This window comes from Hydra viridissima, unplaced genomic scaffold (genome assembly GCF_058129835.1).
Source record: "Hydra viridissima isolate aposymbiotic clone 2 unplaced genomic scaffold, HvirCarnegie_v1 scaffold_12, whole genome shotgun sequence".
Lineage (NCBI taxonomy): Eukaryota > Metazoa > Cnidaria > Hydrozoa > Anthoathecata > Hydridae > Hydra > Hydra viridissima.
This window is the reverse complement of record NW_028324311.1, coordinates 4,110,364-4,123,415: the sequence shown is the minus strand read 5'-3', so window position 1 is coordinate 4,123,415 and position 13,052 is coordinate 4,110,364. Positions and strand designations below refer to the sequence as shown.

General features: G+C 30.1%; 2 protein-coding genes and 1 pseudogene across 4 annotated transcripts in view; 2 read left to right on the top strand and 1 right to left on the bottom strand.

The window, feature by feature from the left end:
* Window positions 1–13,052, top strand: part of LOC149880836 (uncharacterized) — a 331,517-nt pseudogene that overhangs the window by 1,822 nt on the left and 316,643 nt on the right.
* LOC149880858 (kappa-type opioid receptor-like) lies at window positions 292–8,148 on the bottom strand. Of its 3 annotated transcripts, none has more exons than XM_090068468.1 (4): window positions 8,053–8,148; window positions 4,464–4,693; window positions 1,584–3,042; window positions 292–1,495 (listed from the first exon to the last, which is right to left on the bottom strand). In XM_090068468.1, the coding sequence occupies exon 3, from the start codon at window positions 2,962–2,964 to the stop codon at window positions 2,056–2,058; it is 909 nt and encodes a 302-aa protein (XP_089924594.1). In that variant the 5' UTR covers window positions 2,965–3,042; window positions 4,464–4,693; window positions 8,053–8,148; the 3' UTR covers window positions 292–1,495; window positions 1,584–2,055. The 3 variants fall into 3 exon arrangements, with proteins under 3 accessions (XP_089924594.1, XP_089924591.1, XP_089924592.1); XM_090068465.1 differs by having other exon boundaries at window positions 4,645–4,693; window positions 8,053–8,145; XM_090068466.1 differs by lacking the exon at window positions 4,464–4,693 and having other exon boundaries at window positions 8,053–8,146.
* LOC145193862 (type-1 angiotensin II receptor B-like) overlaps window positions 10,065–13,052 on the top strand; it is a 67,749-nt gene continuing 64,761 nt past the window's right edge. The window contains exon 1 of the mRNA XM_090068707.1: window positions 10,065–10,234. The gene's annotated coding sequence lies outside the window, so the exon portion shown is untranslated. The remainder of the gene's footprint in view (window positions 10,235–13,052) is intronic.

The window sequence follows — 13,052 nt, the reverse complement described above, 5'->3', positions numbered from 1 at the left end:
CAAAGGGTTCTTTGAAGAACCTCTACGTGTGCTCCCTCAGCACCAACGTCAAGAACCCTCAAAGGTTCTTCAGAGAACCATTCGGCTTTAGAGTGTTCGTCAAAATTCAAACTTTTTTTGATTTTTTCAAGGTAAAAAACATTTTTTAAGTTGCACTTGTAATTTAAAACTGTTCCACATTCCAACCACATATCCCCTTATGCTAGGCTGTTTAAACAACTTGCGATTTAATACTGCGGATCTTTTTATACTTAATAATACTCATTTCGTTTAAAAAAAAAAACAACATTATTTGAGGGGTGTCTGATAATATTCTAGAATAGTAAGGAACTTATTAAGTTTCATTTTTCAATATTATTTCCCTTAACTTTAAAACTCTTTGTCCAGCATGTTTCAATAACTAATATCAATAAATAATGTTAAAAACTAGTATTAATATATATTTTTGAGAAGCCTTTATTCTTTATAACTGCAGCACATCTTAATGTCATACTGATAACAAAGCTTTGACATCGTTCGACAGTAGTAGCATTCCAGACTTTATGAATTTCCCCCTAAAACTCATTAAAATTAGAGATTTATCTCGTAAAGTCACCACAATATAATGCCATAAGTTCTCGATCAAATTCAGATCAGGGGGTAACTCTGGGGTGGCCATCCTAGGACATTAGTTTTATTTTCCTCAAGCCAAGATTTTATAGACCTCGCAGTATGCTTTGGGTCGTTGTTGTGCATTAAAATGCAAGTAATTGATAGGTTATCGCCAGCATATGGCTGCATTACGTTTTGCAATATATCTTTGTATTTGTATTGATCCAAATATCCATCAACTTTGACCAGGGGACCGATACCATGCCAGGACATAGCTCCCCAAACTTTAATATTACCCTCACCGTGCTTCACCGTCCTTAGAGTATACAATAAGTTGTATACTCTAAAGAGGGTGAAGCTTCGTGTGTAAGTCTTGCCTTATAGGACGCTTAACATATACTTTCCCATCAAACTGGAGGCTATTAAACTTGGATTCATCAATCCATAAAACTTTTTTCCAAAAGGAAACATTTTTGCAAACCTTTAATTGCTTTAGTCGATTTTGTTTAGAAACAAGTGATTTCTTTTTTGCTTTATTTGCCTCGATTGCTTTAGATTGATTTCTTTATTTGCCTCGAAGGCCGGCATCTTGTAAACGACGATGAATGGTTGAGACTGACACAACTACTTGATACTGTATTTCAATTTTGGTTTTTATTTCATGTGAAGTTAAAAAAGGATCTTTCTTAGACATCCTAATGATTTGTCGGATCCATATTTGTTGAAGATTATCTTGGCGGTGGCTTTCGAATTTTATTATCAATGGTATTGTACTTTTCAATATGTTTACGACAGTTCTGAACCAATTATCTAGAACACCTTAGCTGACGCGAAATTTGAGAAATTTTAACCCCATTCAATAACATTCTTCAAACTATTTTTCTTTTCGCCCCATGTTCAGTTCCTACAAGAAAATTAAATGTACATTACAAATAATATTTACAATACCCTGTTCCAATTCTCATTTAAAACTTTTATTGAAAAACTCTAACTTTAATAATAAATGTGATTCCCCAATGGCATGTGCTATTTCATTAAGCAAGTCCACACAGCGAGATTTGACAATAAAAGTTTTTTTTGTCATATTACCGTATTCTTCCAAACAATAATGCTAGTTGCAACTTGTAAATTATCTTAAGAATAATAGTACCATTAAAATTAAATATATAGAAACACACTACAAAATGCAATTAAAAGAAAATATTATGGGGTGTGCCAATTCTATGATCACCACTGTATATACAAGTAACAACTGACAGTATCAATGCAGCGAATATTTTACAATCTTAAACATTTTCAAATAAAAAAGTAAAATTTTAAAAAATAAATTAGTATAAAATGTAAAAAAATGAAAATGTAAAAAAACGTAAAATGTACAAAATGTATCTGTTTTAATAATTAGAAGATTATAAAACTCACAAAAATATTTTAAATCTTTATAAATAGGTCTTATCCTCTGAATTCTTAAATCATCCCAGGCAATCTTCTATAACTTTTTGGCGCAATTAGTTTTCGCTTGGAAAAAACTGTTAAAAAATGTCTTCTGAATTCTTTGCTTTGAAAGCAATACACCAGGGGGTTTATAAAAGAGTTTGAAAGACGCATCAAAACGAATATCTGTGACAACCAATGATTCCAATTGAGAATATGCCATTTGGCACTCAAAGGAGAGATCAAATAGAGCAAACCGTTCGGCAAAACACAAACAAAAAGTGCAGCTGCAACTATTTTTATTGTTTTTATTGTGTTTACTTTGCGCTCCTTAATGACATCAACTTTATGGCCTCTATCGGAATATTTTTGCAGCTTTGATCCTAAGAAATAATCTATTTTTTTCAGTTCCCTAGATATTTGGTAGAAACACCAAGCAAAAACTGTAAATGGTATAAACATTTCAAAAAGAAATCCAATGATAAAAAGGAAAGTTGGATCTTTAAGATCGTATTTACAAAAATTTCCAAATTTCATAGGATCTGGTTCTGATTTATATTTTATAAAAATTGCGTCTAAATACTGAACCAAAAAGGCTAGGAAATATATCAAAATCATCATCGCTAGATTGCGCTTAAACGACTTCGGTTCCACCAGCGAAGAGTATGGATATAAAATTGCTTTTCTTCTCTCTAGTGTAATGTAAACGAGAAAAAAAACTGAAGCATCTACAAACCAAAATTGAATGGAATAACCAGTCAATAATTTGCACATCCAATCACCATTTCTTCCAGTGGAATGACTTTGAAAGGAGCTTGTTGACAAAATGTAAGTGGGTAAACCAAACACAGAAGCTAAGAAATCAGCGAGTGCTAACGAAAATATGGCAACATTAAACGATGATTTGCGATTGATGTTTTTGGACAACAGTATAACTATCATTACAATACCATTCCCAACCCCTCCAAGAACTGCAATCAATGAGTACCAAGTTAATTCCCAGATTCTTATCTCAAATATCTAAATGTGTAATAAATACAGGTGAACCAAACAAACAGGATTAAAATCAACCGCAGAAGTTGTTTATAATACAAAACAAAATAAAATAACGAATGTTCAGGGTTAAAATTTTATTATACAAAGTAAAGGTAATAATTTTCAATGTTTCACACTTACGTGTTACATTTTGTGTCTTTTTGACACATTTTGTCCCACAACAAACTGACCATTTTTCAAATGGCCTGAGTACTCTAAAAGATTTATTCCTATGGCCTGGTATTACTAAACGTTAATGTATTTATAACTAGTTAATTAGTTTCAAGTAAATATCCTAAACGCTTAAAAAAAATCATTTTCATGAAAAGTAATTAAACTTGCATATTTAATCTAAATATATATGCTAATATATTTAGTATTTGTTTATTTTAATAAAAAAATCAAGAAATATTAGTTTGTAATTTTTCATGTTAAAAGATTTTAGTGAAAATGAATCGCTTAAATAATCATTAGGATTTAATAAATAATCATTACAAGTTGAAACCTAGATATGTAGGAAAATATTCGTTTTTTGCTCCAATAAAATGAATAAATACACACATGATAAAATACAGAGACTTTTTTTACATTATCAATACTTAGTTGTCAATCAAGTTTAACAGCATCATCAGCTCGTAAAACTCATTGTAGTTGTATCTACATAAATAACTCTTTTTATTTGTAATCTCTGCTTTTTTGTAATATTTTCATTTTTTAATTGTGCACCATTTTTAAACAAACTCAAAAACGATGTTACTTTTAAATCAGTTAGTCTCTAAGTTTGCAATAAGAAGTTTATGACACTCTTATGTACCCCATATACATTCTTCATTATTTATCTCAACCCTCGGAATAAACCAAGACAAACTTTAGTCTTGTGCTAGTGACTTTTGAAAAGATCATTGAATCGCATATTCTTTTATGAAAAATATATATTTATTCTTATTTTAAGAAAGTTTATGTCTAGGAATAAAAAAATTTAGAATCACCTGCAAAAATCATGAATTAATTGTAAGTTAAATGAGGAAGCAATTGGAGCAAGCAAAAAATAAGTAAAAACGAAAAATGAGTATAGTTACTGATAATTACTAAAATGCATACCAAGATTGAAAGCTTTTAGGACAATTAAGAGTTGAAAAACTATGAAAACATAATAATTCAGTTCTTAAAAAGTTTCTAAAACATTTATCAGTATTAAATACTTGTCACATTCATATAATTTCACTTCTGAAAATAATTCAATTTCTGTATATATGTTAACATAACAAGTTTTTTTGAGCTGATGTTGTTCCTTGTGTTATTAGTATGATGTTGTAAAAAAAGACTTTTAAAAATGATATAATCATTAAATTTTTATACAACAATCGCAACTTCACTAATTGATTTTTGTTATAGTTAAGATATACCTTTCGATTGTATGTCTACAAAATCATTGCTTGATAGACTATTTTGGTGGCATTTGACTAATTTCAATCACATTTGACATAAAAGCAATGGTCTGTTAATAGTTTTGTACAATTCTAGTCAAAGTATTTATTGAAAGATCAAGTTGCTATTAAGTATATTACTGAAGTATTTATAACTTGCATCAAAATTTCCAGTAGTGCCATGGAAATAGCGAGCTTTTCGTTGCATCCTAAAGTTGATAAAAATAGAATAATAATTGAAAAATATTTAAAATAATTCACTACTTAAATACATGTTTTTGCTTTAAAAAGTAGCCCATGGCCTACTATATTCACGGACGTATATCTTTTTTTGAGGGGGAATAAAAGAGGCCAATTTTGTTTAAAAAAATAGCTGCACTAAATATCTGATTTTTAAAAAGCAACTCAAACCTTAATTATTTACTTATATTTCTTCAATATAAAAGTGCTAAGTCAAAATTGCAAATATAAGTTGTATGCATAACATACAACTTATATTTGCAATTTTGACTTTGCATTTTTTTCTTTGCCTCTTTTTAAATGTTTTTAAGTTATCATTGAAAAGGAAATTCTTTGATACTTTTTGTTATTAAAAAAATAACATTGACAAGAAATTTTCATGAAAAAATAATTCCCCAACTTTCATGATTTCACATACAAATCTGCTTTTTTGTGCATATTTATGCAACATGTATGTTGATGACTTAATGGCAGGAATTGATAAAGATGAAATTTTATTATCAATTAAATCCTTCTTTTGCAACATAGCTTGCTATAGTTATTGCAACTACTAGACTATTATAATCAAAAGAACTTCCCATAATTTCCTCACTTCGAATGTTAACCAGTTCATCAAGTGTAGTTAAGAAAGGATGAATATCTGGTAGTAGATTTTCTTCCCAAAAGTTTATATGCTTTTTAATTAAGGACAACATGATGAAATTCTTTCTGAATTTAAAACTTCTCTCAAACTTACAAGAAATCTGCCCCCACTCATTTGCCTGTATTGTGAAAAATGTCTCATAATTGAGTTACTTTGTAAACAAGCTGTCATCACATAATCATATCCATCATTCAGGAGTTCTTCAGCAAGCACTGCTTGAAGACGCAGAGTGACTACAAATGCTGATGCAGTTTGATTTGTAAGAGTGAATGCAGATGAAAGAGACCACTGATCAATCCAATCAGCCAGAGCTTGGTAAAATGTCATTTTCTTGTTTTCTGATACAACAACATTGCCAATAGTATTAGGTGAAAATCTTTGATTAGAATTAGCAATTGTCTACCAAGTGTTAAAAATATTTAAAAAGTTAGAAACATCTTTTCAATATGGATAAAAGCTTTTTGAAGCCACAATTGTAGTTTCATCTATAAGTGGTGTTGATTCATTTAAAGAATCAACACCTCCTTGTTGAACTTTATTTAACAAAGATATTGGTGGTAAAGGGAACATTTTAAATAAAAGTTTTCATGCCTGCAAAGAAGTAATGCAAACCGAATCATCTCTGCAGAATATGGTGGCCCACCTTGACTTGTAAAGCTCTCTATTTTTAATCTCATCTAAAATAGTGTTCAGGTCTGTATCAACTGTTATTGATTTTAATATAGTTGGAAAGTATGTCTGCTCATTAAATACTTTATTATAAATTACAACACCTTTTTCTAATCGTTTAAAATGAAAACCAGGTGGCGCTACTGCTTCATTCAAATCATTTAAACTTGTAAATGTATCATTATTCTCTAATGTATCTAACTGATCTTCTTGGAATATTCTCTTTTTAGGAGGATTTTGAGAAGTCTTTGAAACTGGTAAATATGACTTTTTTAAACAAAAGTTCACATGAATATTTTGAAGGAACAGGTATATATAAAATAAGCCAGGTATATATAAAATAGGCCTATTCAGGATGCATTTATCACCTCTAGTTATATATTTATCTTCTAAATGAAGTTCACATAACACAGAATGTTTTGTTGAAACTCAATTTGAACGATTAACAAATCGTATCCAAAGTTGATTTAAGTTTTGGTCTGATGGAAAATGAAAAGATGCAATTTGCTTATGTTTGTTGCTTAAATATCCAGATGTACATTTTGGTGCAGCACATTTGTTGACCATTTTAAATATTTCTTTAAATTAGTAAATTCTTCAAGAAGAATAGATTTTAAAATAACACTTAAGCAATTTTTTGAGTCAAAACATTAAAAACCAGCCTCTTAATTTCCCCCTCAAAAATGTAAGATATACGGCCATGAATATAGTAGATCATTTTTAAATTTTGAGCTTTGACCTTATATTTGTGGCATCAACATCAATCACTGGCAACTAAAAAAATACAGGCCCAGACATTAAGTAACTTCTTGCAACTGGCCATCTAGCAGATAGAATATCATTTAATATATATTTATCTAACAGAATTTAATCACAAATACCCTTTAAATAATGAATTAGGTCAAGATTTGAGACAGTTCTGAAATGGATTTATTCAGACAATTCTGATAAGTATTTATATGTGCCAATCATGAGCAAAGAAAAGGTTCACTTAGCTCTCAGATTAGATTGACATTTTAAAATGTTACATGAGGTGACAGACAGAGCATCAAATTGTAGTGCTGCTTCACTGGTAAGTGCAGTACTTCAGGATATAAGGGTAATAAATAAAAGATACAGTTTGTGCGCTAATAAAAATTTGAAGCAATTGGCAAAAGGCCTTTAAAAACTCATGTGCCCAAATCAGATTTAGATTTATATCTAATAAAGGGAAAGGTAAGGTATGAATTCAAATAAATTAGAAAAATTTTTTACATCAACATTATTACTATGCATCACTGAAGAGCAAGTATCTCTGGTTCATGGACTGAATTCTACTTACCTAGGCCAGTAACACCATTGAGTAATCATTCAAAAAATATTTAATTAGTGAATTCATGTGCAATATTAAAAATAATTCAGTTATAATATTCATCTCAATAAAACTGGAAAATTGTCATATTTTAAATGAAGTTGATCTTAGAACTGAACCAAAAGCTCTAGATGAAGGCAATTGTGCTAGATTTTAAAAGCCTTGCTTTTCAAAAGCCAGGTCCTCTTCTCAATTCAAGAACAATCAAAATTTAAAAAAATATTGTATCTATGTAACAAATATTTTTAACATGCTTTGTTATTACTAAAGTTAAATCATCCTGTAGTAAAGATGGGGTCTATTTTCAGAAAATTATTAAACTTTCTAAACTTTTGATGCCTGAAGTAAAATCAATAATTGATCCAGTATTTCAAACAAACAAATTTTTGTTTTTATTTTTGTTTTTATTTTTGTCAAATTTTTTTCAAAGGCATATTTTAGTAATTTGGAAAGCTTTAACAATTGAATAAAAAATGTACTCAAATAAGCTTATCAGAGAATATATGCTGCATAAAGCATCAGAAAATAGTAGACGATAATTTATAACAATTGAACAAGTTTTGCATGTAACTTCTGTTATATCAGTTTAAAACTATAGAAGAAAACTTATACCAAAGTTATACATAATGAATATAACACTTATTTAAGAGTAAAAAAGACCTTACCGCGTTGTTCATTCTATAAACGCAGATTTATTTTAAACCTATTGGTTTATGCGAACTTTGATATCTGAGATGGGTGTCAGAAACTTATGGTTTCGAAAAAACATTTCACTTGAACATATCGCGCAAAAATTACTTCTTTAAGTTTTGATTTGTTTAATGTGACGATTAATTTTCAGCTGTTAAATTTTTTAACATTGATCAAATAAAGTGAATGTTCAAGTTTTTTTCCGCAATATATGGGTTTGCACTAATCTATGCACATTCTAAATATCTAACATCCTAGATGTACTTAAAAAAAGTTGTTCTGATTAACCTGGCAATAATAGATTATAAAGTTTTGGGCAGCGTAACATACTTTTGCATAAAATGCCTATCAAAAGCACCAAACTGTGTAGGTCTTCTTGGCAGCTTGATGAGCTAAGTAAGTCTATAGGTGGTTGCTGATTGTGCGTTTTGAAAAAAAGTACATGTTTAGAATATGTATTTAATCATTTTGGCACATCCACAATTAAAAAAGGAACTTTTTTGTTCCGCTCTAAAATTGTGGTGTATATCGAGAAAAAGAGAAAAAGTTATTAATATAAAAAGCAACCCACCGTTCAATTTTATCAGACGAAGCCTAATTATTAGCTTCAATTCCAAAAATTGAAGCTAATAATTAGGCTTCGAATTGAATTTAAAAGGCACATTTTTCAGCCAAGTTGCAGATGCCGGAGAACAACATTCCATGTTGATCTCCGGCATCTGCAACTCGTCTGAAAAATGTGCCTTTTAAAATGTGCCTGAAAAATCAAAAAGTGAGTTTGAGTAGGAATCATTATCGACCATCCTCATCAGAGATCAGAGATCGATTTTGCAGCCCAATCAGTAGGTTAAAATTTTGCCAACTATAGGAGGCTAAAATTTCAGTCTGCGGGTAAACACATTTACGTTTAACAATAATTCAAAAATGTTACTATTGAGAAGTGACGATATGGGACAAATTTACTTGAGGATTACCCTCACAAGAGCCTTCTGAAATCTCTAATAATCTTGGGGTGATTTACATTGTTGTTACTCCAGATAAATCGTCTATTTTTGCTTTATCATAATGATTGTTTTCGCCGATGTTTCCATAATCCGATGTTATACCTTCTGACCTACATCAAACCCAGCATTAGTTTATAACTCTTATTAAATAATTTTTAATAGAAGTTATGCGTTGATAAATTAAATCAAGATTTTCTGACAAACTATCACGTTACTCACCACATTATTGCTGTTTATTCAAAATAGGGGATCTTTCTTGAAATTAATATTCATTTATGAGCTTTACTTAAAATTTCCTTGAACCCTGAATTTTCTCCCTCCCCACATCTAAATAATGCCAAAACGTTCTAGAAAGTGTTTGTACTTGAATCGAATTAAATGCTTTTCATTTTAAAAACTGAAAAAATCCCGCCAACCGAAGCAAAAGAACTTTGTTTTCAAAAAGCCAAAATTTATGTATTATTGGCCGTTCCACACTTTTTTTTTTTATTTAGTTGTTAAGTATTTGTGTTGGTTGCTATTCATAGGCTTTTGTTTACCTTATAGAAATTATTAACCTATTGATTTTAGTTTTTTGATGACCAGCAAACATCATCGATTTAGGCAAGTAATTTTTCTTAACTATATCAACATTTGTAAGTTTTGTATGTAAACTCATTACATTTAGACGCATGCGCAAATTGTATTTTTCATTATATTTACATGCAAGCACAAATTGTATTATTCAAGTAAATTTAAAACTATGGAGATTTTCTTTTTTTGTGTGCTGATTAAGGATCTGCGTATTGCTTTATTTCCGTATCGTTATCATTCTGATATGATACTGGAAAAAAAAAAAAAGTGTCTTCGGAATGATTACGACAAAATATCGGTAAATAAACTTTAACCGGTATTGAAATTAGTTTAAATCTTGGTATATAACGAAACTCTTGTCATTCCGATAACACTTTTGATAACGGATACGGAAAATGAAACGATACGCAGACGCTAAGTGCTGATTACCAAAACCTGTTTAATTAACAATTGGTTGACGTAAACTTTATCGAAGTTTATGTTATCGGAGTTTAAAAAGCGTAATGTGTTTATAAAGAAACGGTGCGTTTCTTCAAATCCAGCAATTTAGTTGTTTAGTCAGATTGGATACTTTTTACATGTAATTTATTTTTTTATTTATTTATTTTTTAAAATCATCAATGGGTAATGTATAAATGATGCAATAAAACCTTTTTTTTTTAAATAAAAAACAATGCTTCAGCGATTGCAATTCCAGTTAGTAAATCTTAGTAGTTAAACTGCAAAAATGGGTAAATAACATGCGTTAGACAAAGTAAAGTGGTAATTTGTTGGTTTACTAAAAACGAATAACATGCCAAACTAGAGGTTGCAAAAAAAGTTCGTGTATCAGACAAATGCGTAAGAAGTTAAAGTATATAGCTACTAATACTGTATATAGCTACTAATACTAAGTGTTTCACCAAGGTTCGGCAGGCCCTAGAAGTAAAGCAACTTAGATTTGTTTGTAGAAGACTGGTCAATAGCATTTCCAGTGATGGCAAAACGCAAGTGTGTATCAAACGGCTGAAAGAAGAGTAGTATCTTACACTTTTGCGCACCAAGAATCCACCAAGATGCTAGAATGTCAATCATGTATGATATTGGTTGAATCTATGCCTAGATGCGTCATTGCATGTTACAAAGCTAAAGGAGGCTGCTGTAAATATTGATATTTAAATTAAGTCTATTTTCGGCGTTATTTAACTTTCGCACCCCCCTGTTTTTATTGCAGATTATGAAAGATCTAATTTCAAATAAATTATTCAAAATAAGTTAAAAAGTAGTTGAAAATGGGGCGCTATTTTACTTTCGCATACCCCCGCCCCCCTATTTTTATTACAGATTATGAAAGATCGTCGTTTAAAACGAAGAAAACGTATAAGAAACAAATCTTTTAGACCAACTTAACGTTCTCTAATTTCAATCTGAAAAAATTAAAAACTCATACGAAAACGCTAATATTCGCCATTTTTTCAACGCGATGACGACTTTAAATAGTGAAAGTAATTGGTTTAGAAACTGAACGTGGTTTTCACCGCTGTTTAACTTTTTAAAATTATAAAATTTAATTAACAAGCCATTAAAATGGCTGTGAAGGAAATAGTGGAGAAATCAACAATTCAATAATTTTTACTTCTCCATTACTTCCTTTACATTAAGTTAAAGTAAATAAATTTTCCTTTTCATAAATGTATTATATTTATAAGTGTTTCTTGCTGTTATCAAACTATATAATCATATGCAACTTGATCCCAAGAATGAAAGTAAGATTGTTCTTTTAAACGCTGTGCCCACATGAACTCTGACAAATAATCTGGTTTCGTGTCATGATTTGTGGTTTCGAACATAGCTTTCGGTTGTTGACAAAGTAGTTCACGGCAATGTCTCTGCAACACTGGTTCCAGTCCATCATTGTATTGCAGGCTCTGATTTCTAAACCTTTTTGAATGTCATTTACCGACAACCCACCACTTTTTTCTGCGTTTCGAGTCCAAATATACATAATTCCAAGTATCTGCCATAATTGAAGTTTGGATCGTTCAAAGAAACTTCCAACTCGAATGTTTATTGCTTTTTTGCATTGCTTTTTCGTACAACGCCAAATCTTTCTATAAATACTACTACTATAGCTTTGTTCGTTGCATTGAATATTACATCGAGGACAGGTCATGGCTATAGAAAGTAACCCGAATTCTCTGCACCAACATATGCACTCGTTAGTGTTGCCTTTAAATCTACGGCCAATCAGTTATTGTAATTCCATCAAAATCAAGCATGGTAGGTCTTCTAGCTAGTGCCATTTTATGCTTAATAGTAAAAAGATTTTAATCAAAGTTTAAATTTTGATCAAAAAACTAAAAAAATCTATTTTGGTAATTTCGAATTCTTCCTTTTAACGCTGATGGTAGCGGAAATTATGATGCTACAACCAAACCATAAAAAAAAAACCAGGTCTATAACTGTAATATTTATGTGGTTTTTTAAAAATCGTCATCGCGTTGAAAAAATGGCGAATATTACCGTTTTCGTATGAGTTTTTAATTTTTTCAGACTGAAATTAGAGCACGTTAAGTTGGTCTAAAAGTATCGTTTATTATACGTTTTCTTCGTTTTAAACGACGATCTTTCATAATCTGCAATAAAAATAAGGGGGGCGGGGGTATGCGAAAGTAAAATAGCGCCCCATTTTCAATTACTTTTTAACTTATTTTGAATAATTTATTTGAATTTACATATTTTCTTTTTATTGCTCTTTTAAATTACTTTTAATAACTACCCAGCAAGCACACGACGTTGAAACAACGTTGAAATAACGTTGATTACCGTCGATCAACGTAATTTCAACGTTGCTTCAATGTTGTGTGCTTGCTGGGTAGTAACTTCTTTTTATTTCTTTTTTAAATTACTTTTAATAACTAGCAACTTAAGTAAATTAAAGAAAGATTTTTACAATAAATGACCAGAAAGGATTTGTTAACTCATCAAGCTTTTAAGAAGTCCCATCACTGTTTTGTCTTCTTGATGGGCAGTTTATAGGAAAATATTTTATGGTACCCATACTTCTATTATTTATATTTGTTAAGTTAGTTTGAACATCGTCTTTTTTTTGTACATCTAAATTGTCAGATATTTAGGTTATGCATAAATAAGTTCAAACCCTGATGTAGTAAAAAGACTTCTACGTAAAACGACTTCGATCAATATTTAACGACTGAAAATTAATCGTCTGATAAAAAACCAATCAAAACCTAAAGAACTTAAATTTTTGCACAATATGCAAAATTGAAATGATTTTTCGAAAACGAAAGTATCAAACAACCATTGAACAGTAACTCAGGATGATCAAAAAAACGGTAAAAACTCAATAAAATTTAATAAAAATAGTAAATAAGCATATTATATTTGAAAATAATAGT

Excerpts from the sequence above, each read along its gene's own strand:
- LOC149880858 (XM_090068465.1), bottom strand. The coding sequence starts at position 4,692 with ATGCAACGAAAAGCTCGCTATTTCCATGGCACTACTGGAAATTTTGAT. Across the intron at positions 3,043-4,644 it reads GCACTACTGGAAATTTTGAT|ATATTTGAGATAAGAATCTG; the intron begins GCAAGTTATAAA and ends TTACACATTTAG.